General features: G+C 49.1%; 1 protein-coding gene across 9 annotated transcripts in view; it reads left to right on the top strand.

The window, feature by feature from the left end:
* SPIN1 (spindlin 1) overlaps nt 1-12,899 on the top strand; it is a 77,214-nt gene extending 64,315 nt beyond the window's left edge. For 8 of the 9 annotated variants that reach the window (XM_027614515.2, XM_027614513.2, XM_027614509.2 and 5 more), the window contains 3 exons: nt 1,140-1,393; nt 5,666-5,899; nt 9,406-12,899. In XM_027614515.2, the coding sequence (XP_027470316.1) occupies nt 1,140-1,393; nt 5,666-5,899; nt 9,406-9,605 (688 nt within the window). In that variant the 3' untranslated portion in view covers nt 9,606-12,899. The remainder of the gene's footprint in view (nt 1-1,139; nt 1,394-5,665; nt 5,900-9,405) is intronic. The other variant, XM_027614518.2, reaches the window with a different exon arrangement.
* Nucleotides 12,900-13,151: the final 252 nt, after the last annotated feature.

Here is a 13,151-nt window from a genome sequence, read left to right as displayed (position 1 = left end):
GGGAGCCGACCCGTGATTTCTCCTGCCCTCACAGCCCTGCACGAAGCCCCAGGGCCCCTTCTTCAGCCCGATGTGAGACGGTTTCCTCCTGGGCCCTGCCCCCTCTGCTAATCCGGCCTCATCGGGCAGCCATGGTTTGCCGGACCCTGTTTGTCTCACAGAAGCACCCGGTTTACCAGACTCCACTATTTGATGTACATACGTCTGTAGCTTTAAATATTATAGCCAACAATAAATTGTTTTTCTTTTCAAGTTTGTGTGTACGCCGCTCGCTAATTACTTGCCCTCATGGTGCAGCAGCTGAGAGCTTTCTGACCACCAGATGTTCTCGCGGAAGCGCAGGCAGGGCATGGCCCTGGCCCTCAGCTTGTATTCATGCCCAGCCCGGTCCCTCGTGTGCAGACTCCTAGGCGGAACCAGGATTCCTTCCCTGATCCCAGGACCCATGTGTACTGCTTGTAAACATCGTGTGTAGATTTTTTTCAGTTGTTAATGATCTGAGAAGACTGTGGTTTGGTGTTGCTGCAATAATTTTTACATTAAGTATTTGTACAAATGCAAGTGTGTAAGATTCTATGTTTTCTAGAGATAACTGATGGTACAACGTGGGGATGCCAGCCGGCCTGGACTGCTGGCTGGGGGGATGGGAGAAGAAGCTCAATGTATTGTTTCCTCTCACTGGTTAAGGTGGGGGCTTGTGGCGTGGGCCCTGGAGTGGGTGAGATGGAACGTTTGCACATTGCCCAGTTGGACGAGGAACGGGTTCATGTGCGTGTGTCAATATTTCACGCGCTCAGCCCTTCTCTTTCTATGGGATCATTGTGAATTGACTCGTTAGAGGGAACGCGAATGCTGAGAACGCTGTGCTCGTGCTCAGTATGAGGGCTGAAGTTGCCACCGGCAGTGGTGCTCTTCCCGTCCACAGTGCGGGCCTGGGGAGCCCTGTGGCCAGCACGCGTGTGCACACGTGGTGACCCCGAGGGCTCACCTGGAGGCTCGTGGAGCGGGACTGTGGCACCATTAGCTGTGGCGTGGGCCTGGGATAACCCGTAGGAGAGCATGCTGGCTAGCGGTAGCGCTGGATCGAGGGGTGCGTACTTCTGAGATGATCCCTTACGTGTGTATATGTGTGAATGCAGAAAACATCGGAGCAGTGTGGGGCCGAGCAAACCTGTTTCCCAGCCCCGGCGGAACATCGTAGGCTGCAGGATTCAGCATGGGTGGAAGGAGGGGAGTGGCCCTGTCACCCAGTGGAAAGGAACCGTTCTGGACCAGGTGCCTGTAAATCCTTCTTTGTATCTTATAAAATACGATGGATTTGACTGTGTTTATGGACTAGAACTTAATAAAGATGAAAGAGTTTCTGCGCTCGAAGTCCTCCCTGATAGAGTTGGTAAGTTCTCTTTATTATTTGTGCATTATATGCTTTAAAAATGATTATTGAAATGGATGCTTTTTGATTATTCTTTTGCATTATTGGTATTTTTATTTTTACTGGAGTGCAAGCACTCCAGATACATAATTAAGTCACTAAAACCACAGTTCAAGGAACTGTGAGGGATATAGAGATGTATGAAGTTATTGCTGAAGAAATTGACAATCTGATAATGTCTAACATGGTTATTTCCCACATTTTGCTCACTGTTCATGTGGACTCTGATGGGTAAGAATATTTTCTTATTAGCTCAAATATGCTATGTAGTTATTTCATCCGATTATAGTAGCTTATGCCTTTATTTTAGAGTCCTTACGTGAAGTATACCTCACAGTGTGTGTTACTACATGAGTGATCGTTGCCCTTTCAGCCGTAATTCAGGCTGCCAGAGCCCGTGGGCTTGAGTACGCATTCTTCAGGGTTGTTTGCACAGCGACTGGGGAAGTGAGCAGCCCTTTCTTTTTTGAAGTGTCATACAAATGTGTTTCACCTTGATAAGCTAGCTTCTTAAGGCGTAAGGTGTCAGTTAATAATAATGACTGATTGTATCTTTAAGAATAAAATAAATGTTACTGTTACGGTCAGCAGGATGCATGCACGGTACACCTTACTTTCTTCAGCGTGTTCACTTGGAAATGTTTTCTGACAGCCTTGCTGCTCATGCACGAGCGCTGGTTTATGCTTTTGGGATGGTCTTCAGAAGCCCCTGCGTTAACAGACGCAGTCCCGGCAGAGGTGAACTTGGCGGGGTAGAAGCGTGGGGTCGGGTTGGCGGGAGAGGGGGCTCTTCAGTGCCTCTGTCCTCTTTGCTTTTGCCACTGTGCTCTTGGGACCCACGTGCTTCCCCAGCATGTTAACTCTGTGCCAGAGCAGCATGTATTTTGTTGGTGTTCCCTGTGGATAGCAGTGCTACGTCTGTGTTCATCCTGTGTAAACGCAGCTCCGTTCTCACCGGAGTCTTGCTTTCCGTCTTCTTTATCCATTTATGAAAGGTAACTCATTGCGCAGTGTTGCATTTCTGGCTTCTGTCACATCTAACTATTCTCTGGGCCACTGGACCTTCTCTCTTCCTCCTGAGGCACATCCTCAGTTTCTTCTTGATCTTGACGTTCGCCCATTTCCAACGTAAGAAGTGCACATTGAAGAGTCTTACTTGCAGGTCTTAAAAAATGTCCAAACCTTCATGTCCATTGTTTGTAGGAAGTTGTCTTTGGACGTGCCTCCCTCCCGGTGCCGCTGTGGAGGGAGTGAAGGAAGTAATTATCATAATACTCTTCTTCTGACCCAGAGGTTTAGTCTGCATCTCTTCTGGGGCGAGACTCTCAGCCCACGTGAGATTTACTGCATTTTGCTGTGTGTCCTGTGCCCGTTTTCCTGAGTTCTTCTGCCTTTGTAAGGACAAAAAAAGTCCTTTTATCTTGGTAAAAACATGGTTTGACCAAACCCAAATACCCCCAAATCTGTAAGTATCTCTGGTGATGGACTTCAGAGTTGCCTAATGTTTTTCTTTGTAGTTCCCAGCAGGAGACGGGGGTTGCTTTTGTAAACAGCAGAGCATTTTGAAAAGGAAATCCAAAGGCTTCTATACAAACCAGCAGTAGATCATGTGCTGACTCTATGGTTTGCCTTGCCATACCGCAGTCTGGAAGTTCTGTGGCCTTCACTTAACACTCCATGTGGGAAGGCGGCAGCGTTGCATAACTCAGCAAACAGTCATCTTCTGTGTGGGACCAGACTGTGTGTTGGTAAAGGATCCATTTGAAGACTGACAGATTGTTTTATTTTGGTGGGGGAAAAAAAAAAAACAACACGTGACCTGAAATTTACTGCCTTGACCATTTTTAAGTGTCCGTAATTCAGCTAGTGTTAAGTGCCTTCACACTGCTGTGGAGCAGATCTCCAGATCTCTTCATCTTGTCAGTCTACAGCTCTGTCCCCATTAAACAGCAGCTCCCCTCCCCGGCCCCCGCCTCCACGCTTCTACTCTGTTTCCATGAAGTCGGTCATGTTCCATACCTCCGAAGCGGGACTGTAGAGTACATGTCTTCCTGTGATGGGGTGCTTCCTCAGCACAGTGTGCTCAGGGCTCGCCGAGTCTAGCCGGTGGCAGCATCTCCTTCCCTTTCAAGGCTGTGTTGACACTGCATGGTACCTGTGCGCCCCTCCATCTGTGGACGGACGCCTGGGCTGCTCCCACCATTGGGCTGCCATGGTGCTGCCATGAACGTGGTGGTTGGATACTTCTCCGGGCCCCTGCTTTCCTTTCCCTGGAGGAGAGTCCCAGAAGTGGAATCCCGTGTTGGATTTTCTGAGGAGACTCTGTGCTGTTTTCCACGGTGTGGGTAGCATTTTGCGTTTCCAGCCACAGTGCACAGGGCTGCAGTTTCTCTACCATGCTCACCAGCCCTTGTCCTTCACTGTGGGTTTGGGTTTGCATTTCCCTGACGATTAGTCGTGTCGGGTATCTTCTTACGTGCTTTTCGGCCACTTATCTGTCATCTTTGCAGGAATGCCTATTCGGGGCCTTTGCCCAGGTTGTAGTTGGGTTAATTAATTTTTGTTGCTGCTGAGTTGTAGGAGTTCTGTACATGTTTTGGAGAGAGTGAGTTTTCATGTGACAGTGTGACAGGTTTGCTGGTAAGGATTTCCGATTCTGCACCACAGTTCACTGCTGAAGAGCTGTTAACGTCACATGGTAGCTCTGCAGTTTCCCGAAAACACTAACAGAAGACTCCCTTTTCAGCAGCAGGTCTTTGTGAAGCTGGATTTTGTACATCACCCCAAAGAGCATGTGACAGGTTGAATGCAGAAGCAGACAGGAGAGTCTGCATATCCTTCTATAAAGCTGGGCATCCGAAATGTAAAACCACACCACACTGCCGACTGAGTTTTTATTAGAAAGTATAGTTATTTTTCATTAGAAATACATTATGTGGATTTGTCATTTATAATTTCTAACATACTGGATTCTGATAGTTATTCATATAAAGAAGGGCACTTTTAGATCCTCAGAAATTTTTGAGCACACTGTACAGGAGTCCAGAGATCGGAAAGTTTGAGAACTTTCGAAACTAGTAGGTTTTGCTTTAGTGCAGTGGGGAGTTTTATGTAATTTTGGAGAATTACTGCATATGTAAGTGGAGAGAACCACCATATGTGTTTACAGTGTCCTTCTGATAAAATTGGGTAACAGTATCTTTAGCAAGAAATTACAATCTGTGTTCCTTTGAATTTTATTTTAACAGAAATAGAAGCACTTGCGAATGAGTAAAATAGAAGTGCTAATTGTTTTTAAAGACATTTGTCTAAAACGTGGGGACCAGAGAAAACTTAAAATCATTAGGATCCTCCGTAATTTTCCCAGTATTAATAAAAGGAAGGCTGTGATTTTCCGCCTGCCTCTTAAAGAACACAGAACAGGACTGAGGATTAGTTTGTACGGCAGGTGTTGATGCCCTGTGATCTCCGTGTTGGGAAGCAGACAGGAAGGGCCCTGCTTTTGTCAACAGTGTCTGCACGTGGTGGCTGGTGTCATTAGGGAAGACAGTGGGAGGAGGCAACAGGTGGCTGGTGATCCCGCAGACGGGGGAGCCTGGTGGGGAGAAGGGAGAGGCCCGTGGGGGCAGGGACAGGCCAGGAGGGGAGGCTTGCAGGCCCAGGGAAGCAGTTTGTTCTTCACATGACCAAGCGGAAGCACTGGGGCATTTCGTGTCAAAGCGCAGGCTGGTGTGACCGCCATGAGGCACGGTCTGGTCGCTGTGGGAAACAATGTGGACGTGAGAGTAAGCTCTCAGGCCTGGCATGGCTGCATTGCTTAATTTTCATCCCTGGCGTGTGGTTCCGTAGGTGTTAATAGAGGGAAGGTGAGTGAGCATGCGTGGGAAGGCTCCTGTTTTGGAATTCTGCAACAAGGCGGTCATTAACCGCAACACATAAAGTAACTGTTAATACCAAAACACACTCTGTACCTCCGACAAACCATTGAAGTTCCATTTTAGACAAAATACCAAAAGGGCAGAGGAGTTTAGGAAGACACACAGAAGAACAGCAGGTTCTCTCAGGAGCTGACTGGGGACAACAGTGCCCGTGGGATCCTGTGGTCTGGGCCCCGCAGGGGTGCTGGTGTGGTGCGCGGACAGCCCTTCAGGCCACCCCCTTGCGTGAGCTCAGTCTTCACGGTACGTACCCGGTAAAACCCCGTGTGAACCGTTGTTTGCTTCTTGTCCCCAGCGACCTCTCGAATCAGCGATGCACACCTGGCCGACACGATGATCGGCAAGGCGGTAGAGCACATGTTTGAGACAGAGGACGGCTCCAAGGACGAGTGGAGGGGCATGGTCCTCGCACGCGCCCCCATCATGAACACGTGGTTCTACATCACCTACGAGAAGGACCCTGTCTTGTACATGTACCAGCTCTTAGACGATTACAAAGAAGGCGACCTTCGCATTATGCCCGATTCTAGTAAGTGTGTATTGACAGCCTTTATTTCTGTCGATTCCAGAGGAACTTGACTTTTAGAACGAGATGTTGGATGAACTGTTTTGTAGATGTATCTTGTTTTGATGACTAGGGTCAAGTGATTATTCTTTGAGTCCTGCGCCAAGCATAAGTTGTGAAACTTTGCACCTTTTGCCAAGTAGATGTGCTGTTCTGGGCTGTGGACTTGGCACGGGTGGACTTTGGGGGGCCTCTCTTGTGTGACTTCCTTCACTCAGCTCAGCATTTTCAAGGCTCCTCGTGTTGTGACGTGTGTTAGTGCTTTTTATCTCTTCTCCTGCCAAATACAGCGGCGCTGTGTGCACATGTGTTCATCCGTCCACGGATGGGTGTGTGGGTTGTCCACCTCTTGCTGATTATGAAGGATGCTGTGGTAAACCCTTGTGCGCAGGTTTCTGAGTGGATGTTTTCAGTTCTCTTGGGTGCAGGGCTGGGATTGATGGGTCTGTGTTGCTGTTGAATTGTTTGGGGGACCCCTGCAACCTTCTCCACGCGCATTGACCGTGTGTGAGGGTTTTGACACAAATACATGTTAACTGACGTTTTCGCTCTAGCTGTCCTTGTGGTTGCAAAATGCTACCTCATCGTGGGCTTGGTTTGCATTTCCCTGATCACTAAAGACGTCAGGCATCCTTTTGTATGTTACTGGCCATTTCCGTGTCTTTTTTTAAGATTTTATTTATCTGTTAGCACAGAGGGAGAGGGCGAAGCAGGCTCCCCACTGAGCAGGGAGCCTGATGTGGGACTCAGTCCCAGCACCCTGAGATCATGACCTGAGCCGAAGGCAGACGCATCACCGACTGAGCCGCCCAGGTGCTCCCGGTTCTGTGTCTTCTTCGGAGAGAAGTCTGTCAGAGTCTGGGTCTCTCTCTGCAGGTCTCCTGACCCATGTAGGATTTACAGACACTTCCTCTTATTTGGGTTTCTGTTCACTTTCTTGGTGGTGCTCTTTGAAGCATAGAAGTTTTTAATTGTGATGAAGTCCAATTTGTTTTTTCTTTTGTAACTCGTGCTTTCATTTCGGTGTTGGGTCCAAGGCCATAAACAATGCACCTCTTCGTTTTCTTCTGCGAGTCTTAATAGGTGTTGCTCTTACATTTTGATCTTCGATACATGTTGAGTTAATTTTTACGATGTGGTGGAAGGGTTCCCCGTCATTCTTGTGCACACTGTCTGAGCACCATGTTGTGGAAAGACTGTCCTTTCCTTCCTGGTGGTTTTGGCGCCCGTGGTGAAAGGGAGCTGGCTGCAGATGGATGGCTGTGCTCCTGTCTGTGGGGCACGTGCTGTACTCGGTCACACGGCTCTGAAGTGGGGGTGCTGAGTCCTGCTTTGTTCTTTCTCAGAATTGTTTTGACTCTTCTGGGTCCATGGCAATTTCGTGAATTTTGAAATCAGTTTGTCAGTCTCTGCAAAGAAGTCGGCTGGGGTTCAGATGGGGATTGTGCAGAGTCTCTGATCGTCTGGACACTGTGAAGCCTTCCGACCCAGGGGCACGGGTACTTTTCCATTTATTGAGAGTTAAAGATTTCTATTAACAGTGTCTTGTGGTTTTCAGAGTATTAGTTTTGTACTTCTTTTGTTAGGTTTATTCCTAACTGTTGCTCTTTTTGATGCTGTTATAAATGGAATTATTTTCTTTCATTTTTGGGTAAAGCCTGTTCTTTTTTAAACTACTCCATAGCCTTTACCCCAGCACAGGGCTCCCTGGGCCTGGACGGGGTGACGGGCAGATGCTCGACGCGCGAGCGGGCTGTCAGCATGTCTTCTTGGGGCCTTCCGTCAACAAGTCAGGCAGCGAACCTGCTTTCACAGTGCTCATCTGGGCCTGACTCTCCACCTTCTATTTTTGTCTTAGGCTTTTCTTCATAAATCTGTAAAGGGAAGTATTTATATGGGCAGGAATTTAATGATCAGGAGAGTGTTTCTTAAAAGCATTTCTCCAGTCTGCATGCAGTTGATTTTTGACTTTTTTGTAGAGAAAGCTCCGCAGTGAGAACTGTTGGCCTTGCTTGGGAAAGCGCGGGGGCATTGGGACCGCCCGCAGTGTCTCCCGGGCTCCTCACCCACCCGCTAAGTGGTTTAGCGAGTGTGGAAGTGTGGCGGCCACGGGAGATGCTGCCCTGGTGCCGGGAGCTCGCGGGGGCCTCCGTGTAAGGCCCTTGCATCTTGGCTCAGTTGTGAAATGCCCAGCCGTCGCGTCTTTGGAATGCTCTGTAAACGGGCAGCACCCCGAAAGCATGGTGGGCTGGTGCCGCTGCCGAGGAAAGAGCAGTTTTGAAGAGAGGACTTGAGCTTCGGGTTCGACATCACTTTCCTGCTCAGGAGAACTGAGGACCACTAGACTCGGGCGCGTGGCCGGCGGCATGCATGACGTCAGCACCGGCGGTCAGAGAGGCGGGGTTAGGGTTGTGTCCCCGCGAGGGACAGACACGTGCTCAGGGCCACAACAGGCTGTGTGTGAGGGTTGGGGTGCTCTGCGAGCGGCGTGAGCACCGGCGGCCTGGGGTAAAGCAGGACCCACCGCCCCCGGGGGCACCTGGAAGCCCTCTGCTGCTCCTTGGAAAAGAGGCTCGCCCCACGCACGACCTGCAGGGGTTTCTTGAGAGAGGGTGGTAGCCACCCAGCCAGCCCATCCCCCTGCCCCTCGGGTCTGCTGCTGGAGGGGGGTTTTGCTCTGGTTTCTGTGCTCCGAGAACACCTTGTAGCCCCTGCCGGCTCAGGGCAGCGTTCTCCGGCGTGCAGGCTTTGCTGGGGGCCGTCTGAGAAGCGCGGCAGCCTCCGCCATCCCGGAGGTCCTGTCGTGATTAGTCTGGGCAGGGGTTCGCTCGGCACTTGTCTTCAGAGCACAGGAAGTCTTATTCGGAAGCTGGGATAGGAAGACCATGTGTGCTGCAGTGAACGTGGGGAGAAAGAAGCTTTCAGGAGTCACAGGAGAAAGACCAGGCGTGTGTTGAAGAGAATGGCGTATTCTGTGTCCCAGGAGGTATTGTCTGCTTACAAGGCCTGTTTCCAAGTCACTCCAGCTCACTCTGGAGAAGTTGTGTGCATCTAGGCTTTTCCGTGGCCTTTCCTTGCTTCACCCTCTCAGATGGTGTCGGTTGTAATTAAACACAAGCCACGGGGATTTCTGGTTATGATTTTCAAAATCCTTGACGTGCCTACATCCTGGGGCGGGGGCGGCACACTGTTTTTGTAAATAAAGTTTTATTGGCACACAGCCACACCTTTCATTCCTGCACCCCCTCTCGGCTGTTCTCACAGGACTGGCGGGGCCGAGCAGTTGGTGCAGAGACCGTATGTCCTCGAGCCTCTGGCCCTTGAAGGAAGAGTGGCCTGACTTTTGCTCTAGATAATTAGGACGAATCCAGATGTTGACGTTTTAAGACACTATTATTAAAATAGACATGTGAGTTGGTACCTACGTAAAAATTGACTTTAAATTCTTTCTTCTCTCCTCTTTAATGCAGATGATTCTCCTCCAGCAGAAAGGGAACCGGGAGAAGTTGTGGACAGCCTGGTAGGCAAACAGGTGGAGTATGCCAAAGAGGACGGCTCCAAAAGGACTGGCATGGTCATTCATCAGGTGGAGGCCAAACCGTCTGTCTATTTCATCAAGTTTGATGACGATTTCCATATTTATGTCTACGATTTGGTGAAAACATCCTAGATGTCATCATGAACTCGGCCAAATTTGTGGAACTATTAAATGTATAATTTGTAGACATAAAGACTTGATTGCTTTCCAGTTTAATGAAAGCTTAAATGTCCCTGCGAACCCACAATCTCTGCCAGCAGAACTGGTTTTGTTCTGAATAGTACAGATTTATGTGAACACAAAGCATTTTGTGTAAGGAACTCCTTCCTCTTATGAGAAGTCTCTGTGTCTGGAGGGGAGTTAGGGCCAGGTTGGTGAAGTCAGGCTAGCGTCGCGGTCGTGTGGACTGGACTGGGTCGCCCCCAGCTCCCCGGCACTGTAGTTCTCCCCGTCTGCTGCCACACTGCAAGCTTAGTCTGGTACTGTTGGTACCGCCTTCTTTGTTGAGACGTATGCACCTCGCTCTCCCTGTCCACATCTGTGTGTGTCCATAAGCACCACACACACACACACACACACACACACACACGCGCGCGCGCGCGCACATGCACGCACGCACACACACTTCCTTGGCAGTCCGTTCTCTGTGGATTGGGGCGGGGGTTCAGTAATACTCTCCAGTTAACAGGAGTGCTTGTCCTGAGTCAGTCCAATTTCGTATATTACTGCTGTTTATTTAAAAGTAAATGTGGGCACAGGAGACACACAGGGACGTTCGGCGTGTTTTGGAAGTCAGAAGTTCAGACACCTTTTTAGTCTGGAGTCTTTAAACCATGAGTCCAAATAGGAATCATTTGTGAACAGTTGCTGGACCCACATTAGAATTTAACAAAACAGGAATCTGGGTAAGAAGCTGCCTTTAATTTCTAAGCTTTGTAAGTTTTTGTTTACATTTTTTATCCTAAGTACTTTTTTTGTTTTAAAGCAAAGCCCAGGCACTTGGTCCACACGGTGTGATGCCGGTGTGTTTTGGACGGCACAGCTGGTCCACTAATTTGTACGCTCGGCAGCCTGGATTCTAGTGCGTGGATTTGAGAGGTAACAGTGCATCAGTGGTTTGTGTGTATGTGGTAAGTTCCTGGCAGAGCCTAGTGCTTTGATATTAGAAATACAAGTTTGGGAGTGGCGTTGCTGCCTTCTGGCAAGTTCTCTGGGACACTTTTATTTTTATTACTGTTCTTACTGATACATGGTTGTGGTCAGAAGGCTTCTCCCCGCAGAGGATATCTAGACACATAACAGCCTGCATCCCCTGACACCTTCTGTGGTGCCGGGCGGTCTCGGCTCCCCGTGTGCTGCTGATGTGGACTCTTCCGTCATTGCGCTAGCTTCTGGGTGTGACCGTGGCCCTTGGCCACACAGCCCTTTCGTGGCTTGCTCCTGCGAGGTTGTTTTGACCAAAATAGAACCATAGATGTGGTTGGGGTGGTGGCGACACGGCCATCTGTCACTTTGTTTTGGATGAGCCCTGATGGTTTGAAAGCCAGGAGAGAGGCAGTATGGGAATCCAGTCTCTTGTGGATGTTGGAAAGCTTGCCTCAGTGTTGGGCAGCAGGCTGAATGCACACGTTGTCAGCCAACTACCAGCAGTCCGTGTGGCCTCTGTCGTGGCTGTTCTCAGTATTGGAGATTCTGTCGTTGGTGACCTCGCTGCGCATGGTCCGCGTTGGTGGCCCGCTTTGCCTTCCGGAAGGCTGTGCATTGTCATGCTCTTGGGCGGTGACCTCGCGCTCAAGAAGTGCAGCGCCTCACCTCGGGCAGCAGGGGGAGCTTGTCCGGCTCTGCGCTTCTCCCTGCGGTGAGTGCCTGGTCTCACGCTCCTCCTGCTTGAACAGGCGTCGTGCGGCACGTCTGTCTGGCTCTGGTCAGAGTCCCTGCATGCCAGTCTCCAGGCTGAGCCCGGCTCCCCGAGCGCAGGCGGGATGCGTGTGCCCTGAGAGTGGGGGTGTCTGGCGTGTGCACTGTGCGAACGTGGCGCAGTGGCTTTGGACTGAAAACCAGTGTTCTTTGGAAGTATCCTGAGGGTTGGGTCAGTGGAAACCTTTCCAGCCTCACTTAATGACTTGCATTGTGGCTTTCCTGCGAGCACCTGTAGCACCTTCAATACCACATGGTCTGCCACTCTCCAGACGAATGTGACACATCATGATCACCGTTAGTTTCATCATTGTTCCATTTGTTGCTTTAGGAAAAGGAAGGGGAAGGGGAAGGGGCTTTTTGTTGTTTTCCTTTTTTCCCCTGGTCTCTTTTCTTTTGGTGGCTTAACCCACACTTGCTCGGTGACTGATTCCACTCCCTCGCCCGGTACTTCAGGCTTCGTTCTAGGCTCACGTTTCAGATCTGCATGCATTGCTTGCCTTTTCCTGGTATCAGAATGTTGGTTCCTCGTTCGAGGAGCCCAACATGAGTTTCCAAAATTATCGTGGGACTTGTGAGTGCACAAGCCCTGAACCTGTATAAAATGTCCCGGCCTTCCTCACTGACCTGCTATCGTGTTCCCGTGTCGTGTGCGTGTGACGTCCGGCTGCCACGTGAAGCTTCCGAGGAGAACCTTAAACGCAGACCATCCTTTTTTGCATGCTCTATTCTAAGTAGGATGTTCAATGTAACTAACTGAACTTGCATGTGAAAGATATTTAGGTTTTTTGTTTTCTTTGTTTTTATTTGTTTTCAGTTCTCTGTATATTGCTTCCTGTGCCGTTGTAGTGGTCGTAGGATGAAAATGCGCTGGTGGCACCACGCAGTGCCGGCAGAGGGTGGTTCCCCAGCTCTGTCTGTCGTGCAGCATTTGAAGGGACTGTGCATGCTCGAAGCGCTCGCAGTCACCTCTAAGCCAGAGTTCATTCCTATTCCTCTTTTACGTGCCAAACCCCGAAGTGCATTGGGCTCGAATCTCTGAGCGCTCTGGACCCATTAGAAGACTGTTCTGATTGTCACAAATTGTAGTGCCTGAAAACATGCGTAAGCTGATTGTCTTAAAAAAAAAAAAGAAAGAAAGAAAGAAAGAAAGTTCTCCAAAGACAAAACAGGAACAATTATTATAACAAATAATTATGGTCGAAATGTCTGTGGTTCCTTGGAAATGCTGCGCTTTTTGTATTTCCACCATTAGTGCGGTGTGAGCGGATGTGTATAGTTCAGAGGTCTTCGTGTTCGCATCTTACAATTAGGTAAATGACCTCATCTTTCAGGCTTGAATTCATTTTTAATTTTAATTTTATTTTATACAATGTGTAGACCGTTCCCTGTTCTCTGCATTTAGAAGTATAAACAATATAAATCTGTTAATTCTGTAAGTAATTTTTATAATTATGATGTAACTCTATCCTATCCTTAAAACATTTAAAATAAACCCTTTATGTGCAACTTCTGACTGTAAATTTTGTGCTCATGAGCAAAATGTGATGTGTTAAACCTGCTTCTGGAAGTTCTTTAAAGTTTACTTTAAGATTTTAAGTAACCTTTTCCCCTCTCCACCACATGTAAACCGTCCAGTGCACGCAGAAACGGAAGGAGGTCGGACTTCTCCTCGCATATGTTAACACTTGGTCGTCCCCAAAGGGAGAGGGGCAGTGAGCGGTGTCCTAGAGCCATTCTGTGGTGGATTGCCATTAAGGA

Source organism: Zalophus californianus, chromosome 13, assembly GCF_009762305.2.
Source record: "Zalophus californianus isolate mZalCal1 chromosome 13, mZalCal1.pri.v2, whole genome shotgun sequence".
Lineage (NCBI taxonomy): Eukaryota > Metazoa > Chordata > Mammalia > Carnivora > Otariidae > Zalophus > Zalophus californianus.
The sequence above is the reverse complement of the archived record's forward strand: the minus strand, read 5'-3'. Positions and strand labels throughout refer to the sequence as shown.